The following is a 15,295-nucleotide window of genomic DNA, read 5'->3' on the forward strand; positions in this document are numbered from 1 at the left end:
GAGATAGATATTCTGATAATTAGTACATACGTTACGTAGTCGATAAGTTGATCACAATGTTTATAAGATTAATGCATCTTTTGAGTGTACAAGTATAATACAATGTATATTTATCATACATCTACTATAGTATTTCTCGTACCTACAAATAATAAAAAAAATAAATTTAAGGAAAAAAATAACAAAGGGTATTCCTATTCCAACAATAAACTATTTAACTAACTATGATTATCGATCAATAGAAAAAAGTCTTAATCCTCATAGGATGGATATATAATTTTTTAAAAAAGTTTTTACTAATTAAATTAATTAATATCATTTTTTATTTTTGATCTATGCTAATTTATATTTCGATCCTTATTTTATTCCGCATGATAATTTAATCGTTTATTTACCTATGAAGAAAACATAAGAAAAAAAATAAGATTATTTAATAATAAAAGGGTGTTTAAATAATAAATAAATATATCGGGTAAGGTTGGAGGGTATCGTTTTCTTGCCGTGGAAGCGACGTGGGACCGTAACCCAACGAAAGTGACGGTCTTGATGCCGTTTCACCACCCAAGGCGGCCGCGTCGGCCCGTGCTTCTCTCTCTCTCTCTCTCTCCCTTGTGCACATATATGGTTCGTCTGTGGTCTTCCATCGACTGTTTGACTAAATGTCAAATTTGTTTGCATTAGTAGGTCTTAGTGGCTATTGAGGACCAGTTTTAGATAAGTGTACAGTACATCCAATCGCATTATTGTTTGTATTAGGAGTAGCTCTTGTCATCTAAACCAAGGCAGTGACTTAACAGTAGCTCATAGGTTTCCTTGAAGCAGGCTTGACTTGAGGAAGCGGTAACACCGATCGTCGTATAGACTACGAGACATCCTACCGCATGATGTGACTCCAAGTTGCACATAAACTATATAGTTTGCATGCGGGACCGCATTAATTGGCAGATAACAGCTGGTACTGATTGCAATTAAAAGACTGTCTGCTGTGCTGTCCCCGACAGCGGAGCCGAATCGTGATTGTTTTGGGTCATGGCACACGCGGAGCACAGCGTGGCCCCATGCAACTACACGACGGTCCACGCATCACAGAATAGAATAGAAGCCTCCTCTTCTTTCTCTTCCCTGTCGGCACAGGGAAATGGGGAAGAGGAGAAATCAAAGCTTAGCTTTCTACGCCTTCCACTCCGGACTCCCAGATGCCATGGGAACCAATAACCTAAGCAGGTAAAAACAAGGCCCACACCCACCAAGGCCAAACGATGCTGTCACAGAAGAAGAAAACCCTTCTTTATGGGTTATTTATGGCTTGCTTGTGCGTTGGCAGATGGCCAATTCAAGTTGTCATTAAGGTCTCCAGTGTGGTGGTAGGTCAAGCCTTTATAGAGTGACTTCAAGACACATCCTCTTCTTCGGCCTTCATCCCCCGCCTCCTCTCTTTTACTGAAGCGACTACTGGAGCTTGATAGAGATGGTGGTGGTGGTGGTGGTGGTGGTTGTGGTGGTGGTGATGCTGTGCCTTCGTCTATAAATGTCTAGAGAAACCAAAAGGATGGTTCTGACCCATGTGGTTTCGTCGGTATTAGCGACTCTGATTTAGAGGATCCTCTTTGGGCACTAAAACAAATGGAGGTTGAAAGGAGGAGGAGGAGGAGGAGGATAGGAGAGAGAGATTGTTCTTGTGCTTGCACCACCATGTCTTCTTCTTATCTTTGCCCTCTTGCTTTCTCTCTTCTTTTTCTTCTCCTTTCTTGCTGCGACGAGATGACCGGCGCCTCGGCCTCCAACTACACGACGCTTAGGTTAGCAAGGATTCAAAGGCACTTGGAGAGAATCAACAAGCCTGCAGCGAAAACCATACAAGTAAGGAAGACGCCGAAAGCGTTTCTATCTCATGCCATTAGACTTGCGTGCTTTCTGATTCCTTCATGAACTCATGTAGAGCCCGGATGGAGATATCATCGACTGCGTTCCCCGGCACAAGCAACCGGCTCTCGACCATCCCCTTCTAAGCGATCACAAGATCCAGGTGCATCTCCTCTTCCATCGACTGCTTCTCCTCTGCGTGATGCTCTATGCTAATACCTGTGGATTTCCTTAGAGAGTAGCCCCACAGAGGCCCAAGTTCAAGGTCGAGAGGGCTCCCAGAAATTACAGTGCGAGTGATGCAGCGCGAAGGGCATGGCAAGCATGGCACCACGTCGGCCATTGCCCCAGGGGGACCGTTCCCATACGGAGGAGCTCCGTCGATGATGTCCTGAGAGCCAAGTCTCTGTTCCACTTCGGCAAGAAGCAGATGCGAGTTCCTCTCGCCAGGAAAGTCGATGCACCAGATGTGGTCAGTGGCAATGGCCATGAGGTACATATTCTATCGTCCCCTTGGGTATGAATTAGATTACTTCCACAAGTTCTATTGCTATTAGATAGACAACAGTAGAGCTGTAAGCCAGACGGGGGAGGGTGACAACAATTATTAATGCTGCTGTATATTTCAAATGGCAAGAAGGAGATATAAATACTCTGCTTTCACATCTGAGATGATAGCATCTCACAGACGCATGCATTGAATGATCTCAAAGGCATCGGCCGGGCAGTGGTGTGGTGGAAGCTATCATGACACCATTTCTTTACGTTCAATGCTGGTTCATTGCACAGCCATTGCATGAAGACCAGAAAGCAGTCATGAGAAACGTGAATGACCACTGGGGAAGCTGCGTGCATGGATCTCGACAGCCATTCGCCAGTTTCCTATTCCATTCAGCGAAACTTCTTGATGCACTTCCCATGTGTTTCCTAGTTTTGAGAGACGTAATCAATTAGATCTCTCAATCTGGTTGACTGACGCTATCTATATCTATATATATGTGAGTAGCATGCAATAGCTTACACTGCGAACGACCAAGAGGTGTATGGAGCCAAAGCTACGATGAACGTATGGGATCCCTCCGTCCAAGCGGAGAACGAGTTCAGCCTCTCCCAGATTTGGATTCTCTCGGGATCATTCGACGGCGCAGATCTCAACAGCATCGAAGCTGGCTGGCAGGTACATATTTCTTGAAGTCCACTCTGTATCAGCTTCAGCCTTCTTTGAAATGCCAACATCTTTGTTTAAAGTACTCAACAAAATTTGATGGGCATTCAATGAAGCTTTCACTAATTTCCATGACTGCACAGTATTCGAATTGAATAAGAAGTGTGTGGAGTTCTGAAGGCCACCATAAGCTTTGACTTATAAGCTTCCCAGCAAGGAAGAGTAGATCGGTGTATCATCTTGATGCATGTTACTTGTTGGCAGTGTGACCGGAAAAAGTCCACCATTTGACTTCCGAGGGCACGCTAAAAGCTCAAGGGAGGTGGGTGAGCTCACGATAACATACCTTATGTGTTACCGTGGAACTTCGGCTGTATGATCTCGGTGGTGTTCTTCGGATTAGGACCACCCAATTTATTCTGCAGCTAATCTTTTACATTGCCATTTAATAGCTTGTCGGAATGTCGAAAGCACAATAAAGGTTTACCAACCAAACGTACCTTCTTCATTGAAGGAGATGGCCCGAAATGATAGCCATGACAGTGTCTGTGAAAGCATGAGTTCATCTTCTTGGAATGGTGATCTGAAGCTTTATACTTTGTTCTAGTCAGGTCAGCCCTGAGCTCTATGGAGACAGCAGACCGAGGCTGTTCACATACTGGACGGTGAGACCAAACATTTCTGAGCTCCCACTCGAGTGCCAATCATAAGCTCCACTCCTTGTGATGCAACAGAGTGATGCGTACCGAGCAACAGGCTGCTACAATCTCCTCTGCGCAGGATTCATACAGACGAACAACAGGATCGCCATCGGAGCAGCCATATCGCCGGTATCGTCCCCTGGAAGCAGCCAATACGACATCACCATCCTCGTATGGAAGGTAGGAAGTTTCGCAGGTTAAGAACAGTGCCGGTCCTATGCATGAGAAGCGTGTGTTGGTCCCTCAGGATCCGAAGCTGGGGAACTGGTGGATGAGCTTCGGTGAGAGCATGCTGGTGGGGTACTGGCCGGCGGAGCTATTCACGCACCTCTCCGACCGCGCCACCATGGTGGAGTGGGGAGGGGAGGTGGTGAACATGAGGCCCAACGGCGAGCACACCTCGACGCAGATGGGGTCGGGCCGCTTCGCCGGGTCCGGGTTCGGGAAGGCGAGCTACTTCCGCAACCTGGAGGTCGTCGACGCCGACAACAGCCTGGTCTCAGCTCAGGCCATAACGACGCTGGCGGAGAACACCAAGTGCTACGACATCAGGAGCTTCTCCAACGCCGACTGGGGCACGTACTTCTACTTCGGCGGGCCAGGGAACAACCCCCAGTGCCCTTGATCTCCTCGTCCTCACCACGCAAACTTAGTGCATCTCTGCATTGTACAATCGGCATCAGTGCCCTGCAAAGGCTAAGGGGGGGTTTTGTTGCTACTGAGGTGCCATAGTTCCTCATATAGTAGTAGTAATAGTCGTAGTAGGCACCATATTCTTTGATGGCTTCTACTTCTCCGTGTACTCTGTTTGCTATAATGCAACGATCTTGGCAGCTACCCTTTGCACTTTGGAGATCGATTTGGCCTTTTTCTCGACGAGGAAAAATGCTTCGTGTCTACTGAGCTCATCATATTTTATAGGTTAAAAATGGCTTATGGGAGGTGAGAAAATAGAGGTAGGGGAGGAGGGAGAGAAAAAAGTAAAAAAAAAAAAAAATCAAGATTAAAAGTGAATTTAATAAAAAAAATCAAGATTAAAAAATCAACATAATTTGATAACTTTCATTTATATCACCAAAACCTAATTTTTCAATAACTCTCTTTTTATATCCTCTCGTATAAACCTTCAATAATTTATATATAATTTTTATCTTCTTGAAAAGAGTACCGTAGTATCACGCACTTAGTTTATTTTGATTTTGTCAAAATAATTCTTGATTTTGTCTAAAAGAGTATCCATAAATGTTAGTCTCTTCGAAATCTCCTGTGATTTCATAGGATTTACAAAAGAAAAAATAAATATATCCACAAGCAATTATTTCTGCAAACACTTCATAGCGAATATAAATTACAGAAACTGATGGTTAGAATCTTCAGCAAGAAAAGTGATTGCCAACTCAAATCCACTCGAAACAAAGAAAAATTAATGGATCAGAACGTGGCATCTAATAAATTTAAAATAGAACGATAAGTAAACACAAACGCTCATAAAAACTTAATTGATATGACACATCAATAATAGGTTACAAATATTTTGAGGATATTAGCTAAGTTAAACTTTAAAAAAATATAATTATTGATAATAAGATCGAAATCATCGTTGCGATGAGGTTTGCTTATATTTAGATCGAATGGTTTGGTGATGATAGAGAAAATGTGTGTTCCCAAGAAAGATTTATTTGAATTTCAAAAATAATTTAGATTGACATGAATGAATAAAAAATGATAAATTCATAAAAAAAATCAAAAAAAAATATTTTCTAGCTTCTTGATTTATTCGAGTAGAGTGGCTCTTACTTTCTAAATGATGTGAGTACTTTTAACTGTGGGTCACCTTCTTTATTCTTGCTCTCATCCATCGTACCCTCAATCTACCATTATCTTCGTCCCTAGTTCGTTATTATAGTTATGCCATTATGACCTTCGAGATTAAACATCAACATCTCACCCTTCTCTCTCAACTCCAAACCTAATTACAAAATCTCTGCTTATTACTAGATGTGGATGTAGCACCACATCATCATTAACCATCACATAAGCACTATTGGTCATCCTCTCGAAACATTGACCACTTTGATGACTATAACAATAATAACAAACGAGTGACAAAGGTGACGAGACAAGTGCAAGACGGATGAGAACACAAAGGTAATACCAGACAAAAAAGGATGAGAGCAATGAAAAATGAATATGATAAAACAAGGATATAACAGATGCGATGGATAGGGACACAAAGACGATGGCGGGCAAAGGATAAGAACAACAATCGACAAAACGAAAACTATAAATAATCTTATTTAAAAAAATAAAAGACAGTCTATAAGAAAAACATAATAATTCTTTAAAAAAAAATTTACCCAATTTTCTTCGGTTGCAATATCCTATTTAAGTCCATAAATAAAGTATGATATATATTTAATGTTCTTGAAACTCTCATTGACGTGTAAGAGAAAAATGATACACGCGAAACTCAAATGAAATTTCTTCGTAAATGTCCCCTATTAACTATATGCTTAAAGTTCCTATCAATATCAGTCCCTTTTAAAGACTCAAATCACATTTCTTGTTCTTAGCCACAAACAAATGTGATCATTCATGATAGTAGCTCGATTCCCACATTAATCGATGAACCCAAAACACAAAACAAAACAATCAAACAAAACACAGTAAAATCATTTATTGAATCCTAAACAACACATAGAAGTCCAGGAAACCCAAAACATAAGAACAAGAATCCAAACATCGTCTTGCTTGTTGGGACTCGAATGGCTCGAACCCTTAGCCATCCATTTATTGGCGAGCAATTGGGAGAAATCAGCCCACCAAAAGCTCTCTATAACAGCAGATCCTGAGGGGCCTGGTTAGTGTTGGTGCTGGTGGTGGTGGCGCCGCCGCCGCTTCCAGCGTCGGCGTTCCCCATTCCCACTGCGTTCTTCACGGCTCCCGCCGCGTCCTGCGCCATCTGCTTCACTTGTACCCCAGTCTTGCAAGGAAAGCCAAACTCAATTCGTCAACAGAGATCGCAGAGGGAGGAAGATGAGGGCGGATGGCGATGTAGGGAATTAAGCGTTTGTGGGTGGAGCGTACCTGCTGCAGGAAGCCGGTGGCGTGCTGCTGGCTCTCCTTGGCGGACTGCATTGTGTCCGACGCCATGTCGCGGACGGAGCTGGCGGCGTCCTGGACCGACCGGGTCCACTGGCCAGCCTGCGCCTGCACGAATCAAGAAGCAACATCCGACGGTCAGATCCCACCGCTGGAGCAAAGACGACGACGACGACGACGACGACGACCCACCTCGCCCTCGCCGCGGGCTTTCCCGGACTGGAACATCTGGCTGCTCGACATCTTCCTTGCCTCGAGTTGCCGAAACCGACACCTTGTTTACCAGAGAACAAACACTGAAAGGCGAATGAGAGATGGACCGGTGGAGGGGGGTTTATAAAGGGTGCCGAGAGCGATGCGAGGACGACACGTTGGTGGGATCGCAGGCAACGACGGAGGTGGAGTTTGGGGAGAGCGGGTAAGCATGCATGCTGTTGACGACGCGATCAGTGGTAACGACTTGGCCTCGACTATTAAGCGGAGGGCGTTAGGTTTGTGGCAGCAAATGTTGCCCTGCACAACGTTCATCAACGTTATTGGAGTTCCTCCTATCTGCTTGTGTTTCAATGTATGAATTAGATGTTAATACGGTCTCTTTTCCTTAATAAAAATCCGATTTCTCAGTGTTGTTATGTTTGGAAGACAGAAAATGTTAGTATCATATATCGTTTGTTCTGTTCCTATAGAGGACTATACTTTCGACAGAACTCTTCCATCGATAAGTCAGATTCTGATTTATTGGTTGCAAAAGAAAAATATATAAATATATGTTTTTTTTTCCATAACAATATAAACATTGTTCAAATTCATTGAAATTTGAAAGAATTATGTGTTGTGTTTTAGAGGATAAATTTATTACATGCATCAAAATACACGATAGGCTGAGGAATGATTCGTATCATAGAAATTGCAACCTAATTCTTTTACTATATATGATCAAATGATAATGGATTGGATTTTGTTAATTCCATCGTATGTATTTATCTATCCAGCCTTCGTCACTGACAATTCAATGAGCTTTCTCTCAAGGTTACGAGGAAGAGAGGAGGATGGAGCTGTTCTTGCAAGCAATGAAGATGGTGCAAGAGGGTGGGCTTCTTCTTCTAAAGCTTGACAGCTTTGTGAAGCTCCAACTCCGCCATGAAGAGAGGACACAGATAGATCAGAAGCAGAGGAAGGAGACTTGACGATTTTGGATCTCTAATATGTTGTGTAAGTCTCCATTCATTGATTCCTCTATCAAAGATCCTCAACAAATGAAATAAAAACTAAAATATACTTCAAAAAAATACTCCTCAATGTTCAAGTTTTCAGATGTGGTACTGTGGATGAGAAAATGACTGACGGAAACACAGTTCATGAGGCCTCAATTACCGAAAAACTCAGGACTCTTTTCAAAATCATGAAATACAGTATCAAAACATCTATGTTGAGATATGCTATTGAACATATGAGAACGTGTTTAATATGATAAACAAAAATTAACTTTTTAAAAACAAAATCAACATCAAAACTGGTGTAAAAGATGTCGAAATAAGATTCTGACTGACTTAACTCCAGGTGCAAAACATGAAATAAAACGATAGGACATTTCAGGACCCCAAAAAAAAGCGTGTTACCATTGTCAGCAAGTTTCCTAAACAATGTCATGTTTGATCATACAAGTTCAGGCTTCCTAAAGTCGCTCGAAAATTAGTACCTCAGGAAGCTTAAGAGTTGCAACTCAGCTACGACACATGAGATTTTATGTGTAGCTAATATTTCGATCAAGATTGAAAGGTCATGCTGATGCTCAACCGAGATCAAGTTGATCAAAGCAGCACAGCATAATAAATACAAAAGGAATTTAGCAACATACGGAAGAAGATGATCTATGTTGTTTGAGGTGGTGGCATTAGATCGAATTGGGTTTCCAGCAAAGAAAGCACTTGAGAAAGCGAAGACACCTTGAAATCTGGTCTTGTATCATCGGTGTAAGAATGAGGAGAGCCATACCTCCCTGTTTCATCAAGCAAGCATGTGAAGGCTCCTGCTCGTTTCCCACAAACCACCTGTAAGGGAGAGAAATATCAGAATCGTCAAACGACCAGACATCGTGATTGTTGGTATCAGCACGTATTTGCTGGAACTTCACAAACCATACCCCACCGAAATATTTATGATAAGCAGAAAAAGGAAAACACCAATTTAGCACAAGGTTATGAGTTGTTTGAACATGTCAGTGGCAATGAATGCAGTGGACTCGTGATTTAAAATGGTCCCATATGAGCAGTCCTGTAACAGTCATTTGCCTGAAAGCCCCATGTGAAGAGAACAGCATACAAGACTACATGTAAGATATTCCCCATTACCAGCTCTTAGTCCAAATTAAAGGATGAGCAACAATGCTATTGTTCAGGGATGAGCTATAACAATTAAATTGATCTTTTACTCAATCGAGTCAATAATAAACTGATAGGGATTGGAAATGATTGAATATTTAAACAACCATAGTCACTATTCAATTTACACCAGCAGATATGAATTCGGATATTTACATATGGCAATTAAATGGATACTCAATTTTGAAGCCATATTCACTTGTGATTAGTATGACAATAGATGTGGATTTAGATTAGATTAAAACAGATCAAGACGTGAATATTACATAAATAAAATATCTGTTACATATATGAAAGGAACTAGCTCAAATTTGTCAATGATATTTCTCAATAGGAAGCCGTTTAAGGAAATGAAAAGAGCTAAATGAATGAGAAAAAATAACTATGTTGCAATTAAAGAAACTTACATAATTCACATTGTAAGATATATTTGTATCCTTAGATATTCAGATACAGATAAAACTGAATCCATATCAATATTCATATATCAGATAGCGAAATTTATACATGAATATGGATGCATGAGAAATGCACATTTACATAACCATGTCTAGGTCCAATGAGAAATTGAAACAGATACAGATGATACGCAATTTCTCTCCAGTTCTGAATGTTATCATAGGCTGATTGGTTGATCCTGAGTCAAAATGCAGACTCTTAAACTTCAAGACCTAACAAACTTTTGAATCTATAGTTACTTTGAACCTGGGTTTGCAAACTTTGACTGATAAAGGGCCTTTACTACTAATCTAAACATGTAAATGTCTGATAATGGAGAAAACATGTGTTTTACTTGCCTGCTGAAATGATCAGCAGATATCACAAGATTTATAAAGAACAAAAGAATCTTAGTTTTTCTTTAATTTTTTAACTGCAAAGACAATTTGTTGTTATGATGAGCATCTCTCATCAAATTTAACTCTCAAACTGACATATGGTTAGTGATGAATATTTAAAAAAAAAAAAAAGTGATGCTCCATGCCCTTGCCACTATTCTAACACCAAAGGAGTGTCACCGATGTCTTCCATAAGATCTATAAAGTGAGCCACACATGTTGTCCCAAAAAAATAAACTTGTGTGTTCATCAATTGTTTGTCATTAGTATTTGTGCCATTATCAGTCACCACCTAGACTATATAATGCTCCCTAGCTTCATCCACAGCAGTCTCCATTGGACCTTGAATCTTGTGAATCTGATCTGATACTTCAACTGACATATGAAAGATGATTTGGTCTTGCTCAAATCCAAACGGATATTGATCCAAGTGGAATTGGCTTAAAGGAAATCTACACTAGATTGGCATAGATTCAGTCTCACTTCAACAAGAAAATAGAAAAGCAAAACACACAGTTCTACAGCTAATGCAACAATATAAGAATGGAAAAATTACCTTAAGGTGAAAATTACACAAACAAAGCTTCCATAAACAAGATATTTTACATCAGTTTCAGATTCACCTTGGTTAGGAGAAAAAACAAGGACGCTTTCTTGAGTTCAAACCTTGGTTTACTAGACAATGACATATTTTTGGATGATAAAGGCTTAAAAGAGAGAGATTAGAGTGAGTTGAGAGGCCTTAGGCGGAAAGGATGGATTTGAATCAAGTCACTGGATAACAGACTTATCACTTGAGAAGCTTGTTTATGCTAAGTAGTACAGTTAGTATGGTAAGTATATCAGGTGATACAATGCATGCTGAGTCTGATTGAGATGTCGAAACTGTAAATACGATTCCATACCAACTGGTATTGCGAAATTTCAATTCTTGATAGAAATATCATGAGGTGATAATCTAGATATATATACAAATGCTACTTTCTATAGTTGTGATAAATGATTTTTATGATGCCTTCACGACGATTGTCAAGTCACCTCATGTAATGTGTAATATATAGGCAAATGTTTAAAATCCATGCATCAAAGAGAAAAAAATAGTTAACTCCTTGAGCTAAAATAAAGGAGGAAACAATATCCCCTAGATAAGTGAACATGCAAAACATGTGACATAACATTCCCCATCGAATTAAGTAATGCAAAAGTGGCATGCCAAAGAATCATGATTCTCCATAATATCACAATACATGGTTAAAAACATTTGAATCAACTAAATTAATTATGGAAAATGTAGGGGTTAGTATGGTATGCCCTAGATTAATAATTTCACCGTCAACTTAGGCACTCATAGTAGAAAAAAGACACTTCTCAATAATTCTGCATATGAGCAATAAACGCAAGAACAAAATGAGGCTTTAGGTACTACTAGCAAATAGATTTGTAAGATATAGGATGATACATGCAAATTTAGATATTGAATAAATTCACTCACATCATCTCTAAGACTGTCACCTAACATCATGACTTGACTTGGAGGAACACCCCAAATTGAACATATATGTAACAACGGAGCTGGGTCTGGCTTATAAGGACGAAATTCCCTGCTTAGTGCTGGGATGAATTCCATCTACAGATAGAAAATTTGTAACATAATTCTAAAAATAAATTACAATTTAAACTAGAGGAAACAAATTAAACAACAATAACAAACCCCGAAACCAACTATCTGGAAACAGTATGATACATATGAATATATCAATAAGCTAACAAAAAGCATAATCAGCTCCCTAAAAGACATAGCAAGTAACAATCGTAAATAAATATCTACACCCAAAGACAAATTGCACCCAACTTTGTCAAAAACATTAACAAAAGACCAGTTAACTTCTATTTGTCAAAACCCAGGCCCACTTTTACCAAATTCTCAAACCTGAAAACCTAGAAGGATAAGTATAAGAATACATCTCTTTCCCTTCATGATAATTACTCCACTGATGGTAGTGAAGATCTAAAATAGCTAGTCATTCAAAGGCATTGCCACTTCTATTGCATCCCCAATACTACAGCTTTGTTTCGTCAACTATATGGTTTGTGCATATGGCTTTGTCTCCACATTAGCAGTAGCTTTATTGCTACACCAGAGTGAATATGAACTCTGGAACCTCGTTGGTGTCTGTTGAAGTCCCACCATGGGTGAAATTGGTCTGACAACTTTTATGATCATTAAGGAAGCATTAGGGAACATCAACAAAGCAAAAATGAGAAAAAAAAAGAAAGGATAGCAAGAAGGCAATGAGGGGATAGCTAGGAGCAGCTGGCAAGGTGGCCATGGATCAACCAACAATTAAAGTTTCAGTTATACCAGACAGTACGAACCAATTTTTATGGCCTGACAATTGACTGGTATAGAAAGGGGACAATATCACCCAAACCGGTCTGGAACCAAGCTTATAGCCTGCTAAGTTTACCATGTCAACCTTTCTAGGTGATAAGCTAACAGCGAATGAGTAGTACTAGATGGTAGGCCTCCTACTTCATGGTACCAGCCATAGCTTTTTTCAATCCTGTTCCTTTTTTCCTCTTCCTTTTTTTCTCTTTTCTCGTTGTTAATTCTTCTCCTTCCACTACTCTTATGAATCATCACTTTATTATTTAAAACCCTACATCAGCTTCTCCTCCTCATCCTCTTCCATTCATCTGTGTTGCCACTGCGTCATAGTACCATTACACTCCTTAACCTCTGCTTCTCATAAGCAATATATAATCACCTCCTCCTCCTCTATCTCTTTCTCTCTACATGTAACGGTTTGGTTGATAGCATTGATATTATATATAATGGTTGATAATTCTAAGTGGCAATCACGAGTATAGTGGCAATTGGTGAACTTCATAGACATGACAGAGGAAAATGTGGAATATGAACCGAGAAAAGAAATGATGTGCAGTAAAATAAATGGTTGGGTTACCCTAATCTTAATTGTAGATGGTCTAAACTTTCATAAACCTTTACAACTGCAAAAATGGCCCAAAACACAATAGTCTTAACACTAAGTTCAAATATTTCAGTAGCCAAACCCCAAGGGCCAGTGAAGGTTCTAGGCCATCAAACCCAAGTTCTCGCACTTAATAAGTTTCAAAGATTTTCATTCTCTCTTGTCATGCTCATTCTAAACTTTGAAATACATAGTCAATTATTTTTTAAAAGAATAAAGAAATAGGAATAAGAATAAACTTGTAATTTACCCCAAATCGCTGATGAAATATGTCAACTGCAGACTTGACATTGCGAGTTATTAAACCTCTCCTGCAAAAGGTTAAACTCATAAGCAGGCAAGCTAAACCATGCAAACCAGCATATTTGAAGGGTTACAAGCCATAGAGCAAGAAGATAGATTTTCCTCATTAAAAAGAAAATATTGTCTCTACACATTCTATTAATAACATGGCAAATTCAATGTGTTATTTCCACCAAAGTCCTTAACGTAAAGCTGGTGAACTTAGGAGTGTTTAATGCAGAGATGGTAATGCAAATTGTTTGAAGTTCCTGGTGCTGATCCCAGAGGAACAATAGACACAGGTGATAATAGCAAATTAGAGATTCTAACCAAATGATCTGCAAAAGATGGGACCCGTTGCTACTTCTAAAAGGCAAAAGAATATACTACCTTATTTGCCTAGAATCCAGGTATCTGCAAAGTTCCAAAGCACCTGAAAAGTAAATTTCCTTTATCAGAAATAACAACACAGCTTGAGAGGGCCATTGGAGTTTAATCTAGTACTAACAACTGAAATTTAGGCACAACCACGAAAAACATTTTGCATCAGTATAAATCAAGAGGAATTCATAGGTACTATTTACTATCAAATTATATCTGTTTTTGCAACAATGTCTCTCAACATGAGAAAATTATCAGCCCTTCGATTCAAGTTCCTAGCAGAAGAGAAGCAGATACAACTACCACAAATCTAAGAAGTATAAGGATGCAAGTTAGTCTAGAAAGAAACTGATTAATGTAATAAGATTTGAATTACTACTTGATCTTTAGAATCTATTAGGTCATCATATATACTATTGTCTTCTCAACCATAGTGTCAGTTTCTAAAATGTCAACTTCTCAACTATAGTGTCAATTTCTAAATGTTGACTAACTTAAGTTGTCATAATGATCACATCATTTTCAGTCTACATTGAGCAAGACAGTGATGATCAATAACTTATCTGCATAAACCACAATACTTATGTACACACATACTTCATATACCTATATGAAAAGATAGTGGAGATCATGTATTGAGTTGTATATGAAACCATAATGATTATATTAAAATAATTTTCTTTTTAGCAAATAGAGACAAATGCTCTCGAATTATGTATCATGAACCTAAGCAGTATTGCTTCTCCGACTTACATAAGAGATCCACATGATGCTACACAAGACCCTAGGTAACTGGGGTGAGAGCATTCAGATGTCTGATACCCATCAAACAACAAACACGGAAACCTTCGCAATAAGATCATGATCCATCGGACGCCTATCTCTGACCAATCAAACGATCATACAGTGGTGAGGAAGAGATTGGTGGTACGGGACGAACCGGGCATAATCTGGAGGCGATCAAGGCCCTGGCGCTCGAACCGAGCGATGATCTCGTAGGCACGCTGCTGCTCCGGCGGCGGCCACGCCTCGATGTGGTGGAGGATGTCGACGCCTCCGCCGGAGGCGCTGGCGGCGCGGTAGGTGGCGTAGCCCTCCTCCCCCAGGACAGCCTTGTACATGGCGCCGAAGTCGATCACGGGCACCGTCAGGGTCCCATCCATGTCGAACACCAGGCCGCGCAGCCGCCCCTTCTTGGCAATCCCATCGCCGCTGTCCCCGGAGGGAATCGAGGCGGGCGACGACGACACGGCAGCGAGATGGAGATGGCGTGGAGGTGAGAAAGGGAAGGGGAAAAAGAAGAAGCGGCGGAGGAGAGGCGGGGAGAGGAAGAGAGGCATAGCATTGGGTAGAGGAGGGAGATATTGGATTTTGCGCTTTTTAATGTCTATTGTCGACGAGGACGGTACGAGTTTGGTGTTTGTGTACAGAGGTGGAATGGGTCCCTCATTTTGATATACCGATGCGGAAAAATTTGTAAACCGATGGAGGCACATACACGTATGCGGTTGAGCGGTCCTGATGTCCTGCTTCGTTAAACGACACAGGATATGGTCGATCGATCGTTGGCATGTTCCCCTTGATGAATGTG

General features: G+C 40.3%; 3 protein-coding genes across 3 annotated transcripts; 1 reads left to right on the plus strand and 2 right to left on the minus strand.

Moving 5' to 3' along the window:
- The first annotated feature begins 1,364 nt into the window (after positions 1–1,364).
- LOC135628525 (protein neprosin-like) lies at positions 1,365–4,582 on the plus strand. Its single transcript, XM_065135238.1, has 7 exons — positions 1,365–1,860; positions 1,940–2,026; positions 2,099–2,356; positions 2,870–3,040; positions 3,640–3,693; positions 3,763–3,909; positions 3,977–4,582. Exons 1-7 carry the CDS (start codon positions 1,624–1,626, stop codon positions 4,352–4,354), a joined length of 1,332 nt encoding a protein of 443 aa, XP_064991310.1. The 5' UTR covers positions 1,365–1,623; the 3' UTR covers positions 4,355–4,582.
- A 1,801-nt stretch (positions 4,583–6,383) lies between these two features.
- LOC135628740 (uncharacterized) lies at positions 6,384–7,179 on the minus strand. The gene is made up of 3 exons (XM_065135593.1): positions 7,024–7,179; positions 6,817–6,939; positions 6,384–6,712 (listed from the first exon to the last, which is right to left on the minus strand). Exons 1-3 carry the CDS (start codon positions 7,072–7,074, stop codon positions 6,563–6,565), a joined length of 324 nt encoding a protein of 107 aa, XP_064991665.1. The 5' UTR covers positions 7,075–7,179; the 3' UTR covers positions 6,384–6,562.
- A 1,242-nt stretch (positions 7,180–8,421) lies between these two features.
- On the minus strand, positions 8,422–15,091 carry LOC135629627 (haloacid dehalogenase-like hydrolase domain-containing protein At2g33255). The gene is made up of 5 exons (XM_065137291.1): positions 14,645–15,091; positions 13,714–13,756; positions 13,292–13,352; positions 11,541–11,675; positions 8,422–8,882 (listed from the first exon to the last, which is right to left on the minus strand). The coding sequence occupies exons 1-5, from the start codon at positions 15,042–15,044 to the stop codon at positions 8,703–8,705; spliced, it is 819 nt and encodes a 272-aa protein (XP_064993363.1). The 5' UTR covers positions 15,045–15,091; the 3' UTR covers positions 8,422–8,702.
- Between the last annotated feature and the right edge of the window lie 204 nt (positions 15,092–15,295).

Source organism: Musa acuminata, chromosome BXJ3-1, assembly GCF_036884655.1.
Source record: "Musa acuminata AAA Group cultivar baxijiao chromosome BXJ3-1, Cavendish_Baxijiao_AAA, whole genome shotgun sequence".
NCBI lineage: Eukaryota > Viridiplantae > Streptophyta > Magnoliopsida > Zingiberales > Musaceae > Musa > Musa acuminata.

Coding starts and splice junctions, on each gene's coding strand:
- LOC135628525 (XM_065135238.1), top strand. CDS start 1,624: ATGGAGGTTGAAAGGAGGAGGAGGAGGAGGAGGATAGGAGAGAGAGAT. Junction 1,861..1,939: donor CTGCAGCGAAAACCATACAA/GTAAGGAAGACG, acceptor GAACTCATGTAG/AGCCCGGATGGAGATATCAT. Junction 3,041..3,639: donor GCATCGAAGCTGGCTGGCAG/GTACATATTTCT, acceptor TGTTCTAGTCAG/GTCAGCCCTGAGCTCTATGG.
- LOC135628740 (XM_065135593.1), bottom strand. CDS start 7,074: ATGTCGAGCAGCCAGATGTTCCAGTCCGGGAAAGCCCGCGGCGAGGGC. Junction 6,940..7,023: donor AAGCCCGCGGCGAGGGCGAG/GTGGGTCGTCGT, acceptor TGATTCGTGCAG/GCGCAGGCTGGCCAGTGGAC. Junction 6,713..6,816: donor CCACCGGCTTCCTGCAGCAG/GTACGCTCCACC, acceptor TTTCCTTGCAAG/ACTGGGGTACAAGTGAAGCA.
- LOC135629627 (XM_065137291.1), bottom strand. CDS start 15,044: ATGCCTCTCTTCCTCTCCCCGCCTCTCCTCCGCCGCTTCTTCTTTTTC. Junction 13,353..13,713: donor CTGGATTCTAGGCAAATAAG/GTAGTATATTCT, acceptor AACCTTTTGCAG/GAGAGGTTTAATAACTCGCA. Junction 8,883..11,540: donor GTGACAGTCTTAGAGATGAT/GTGAGTGAATTT, acceptor TCTCCCTTACAG/GTGGTTTGTGGGAAACGAGC.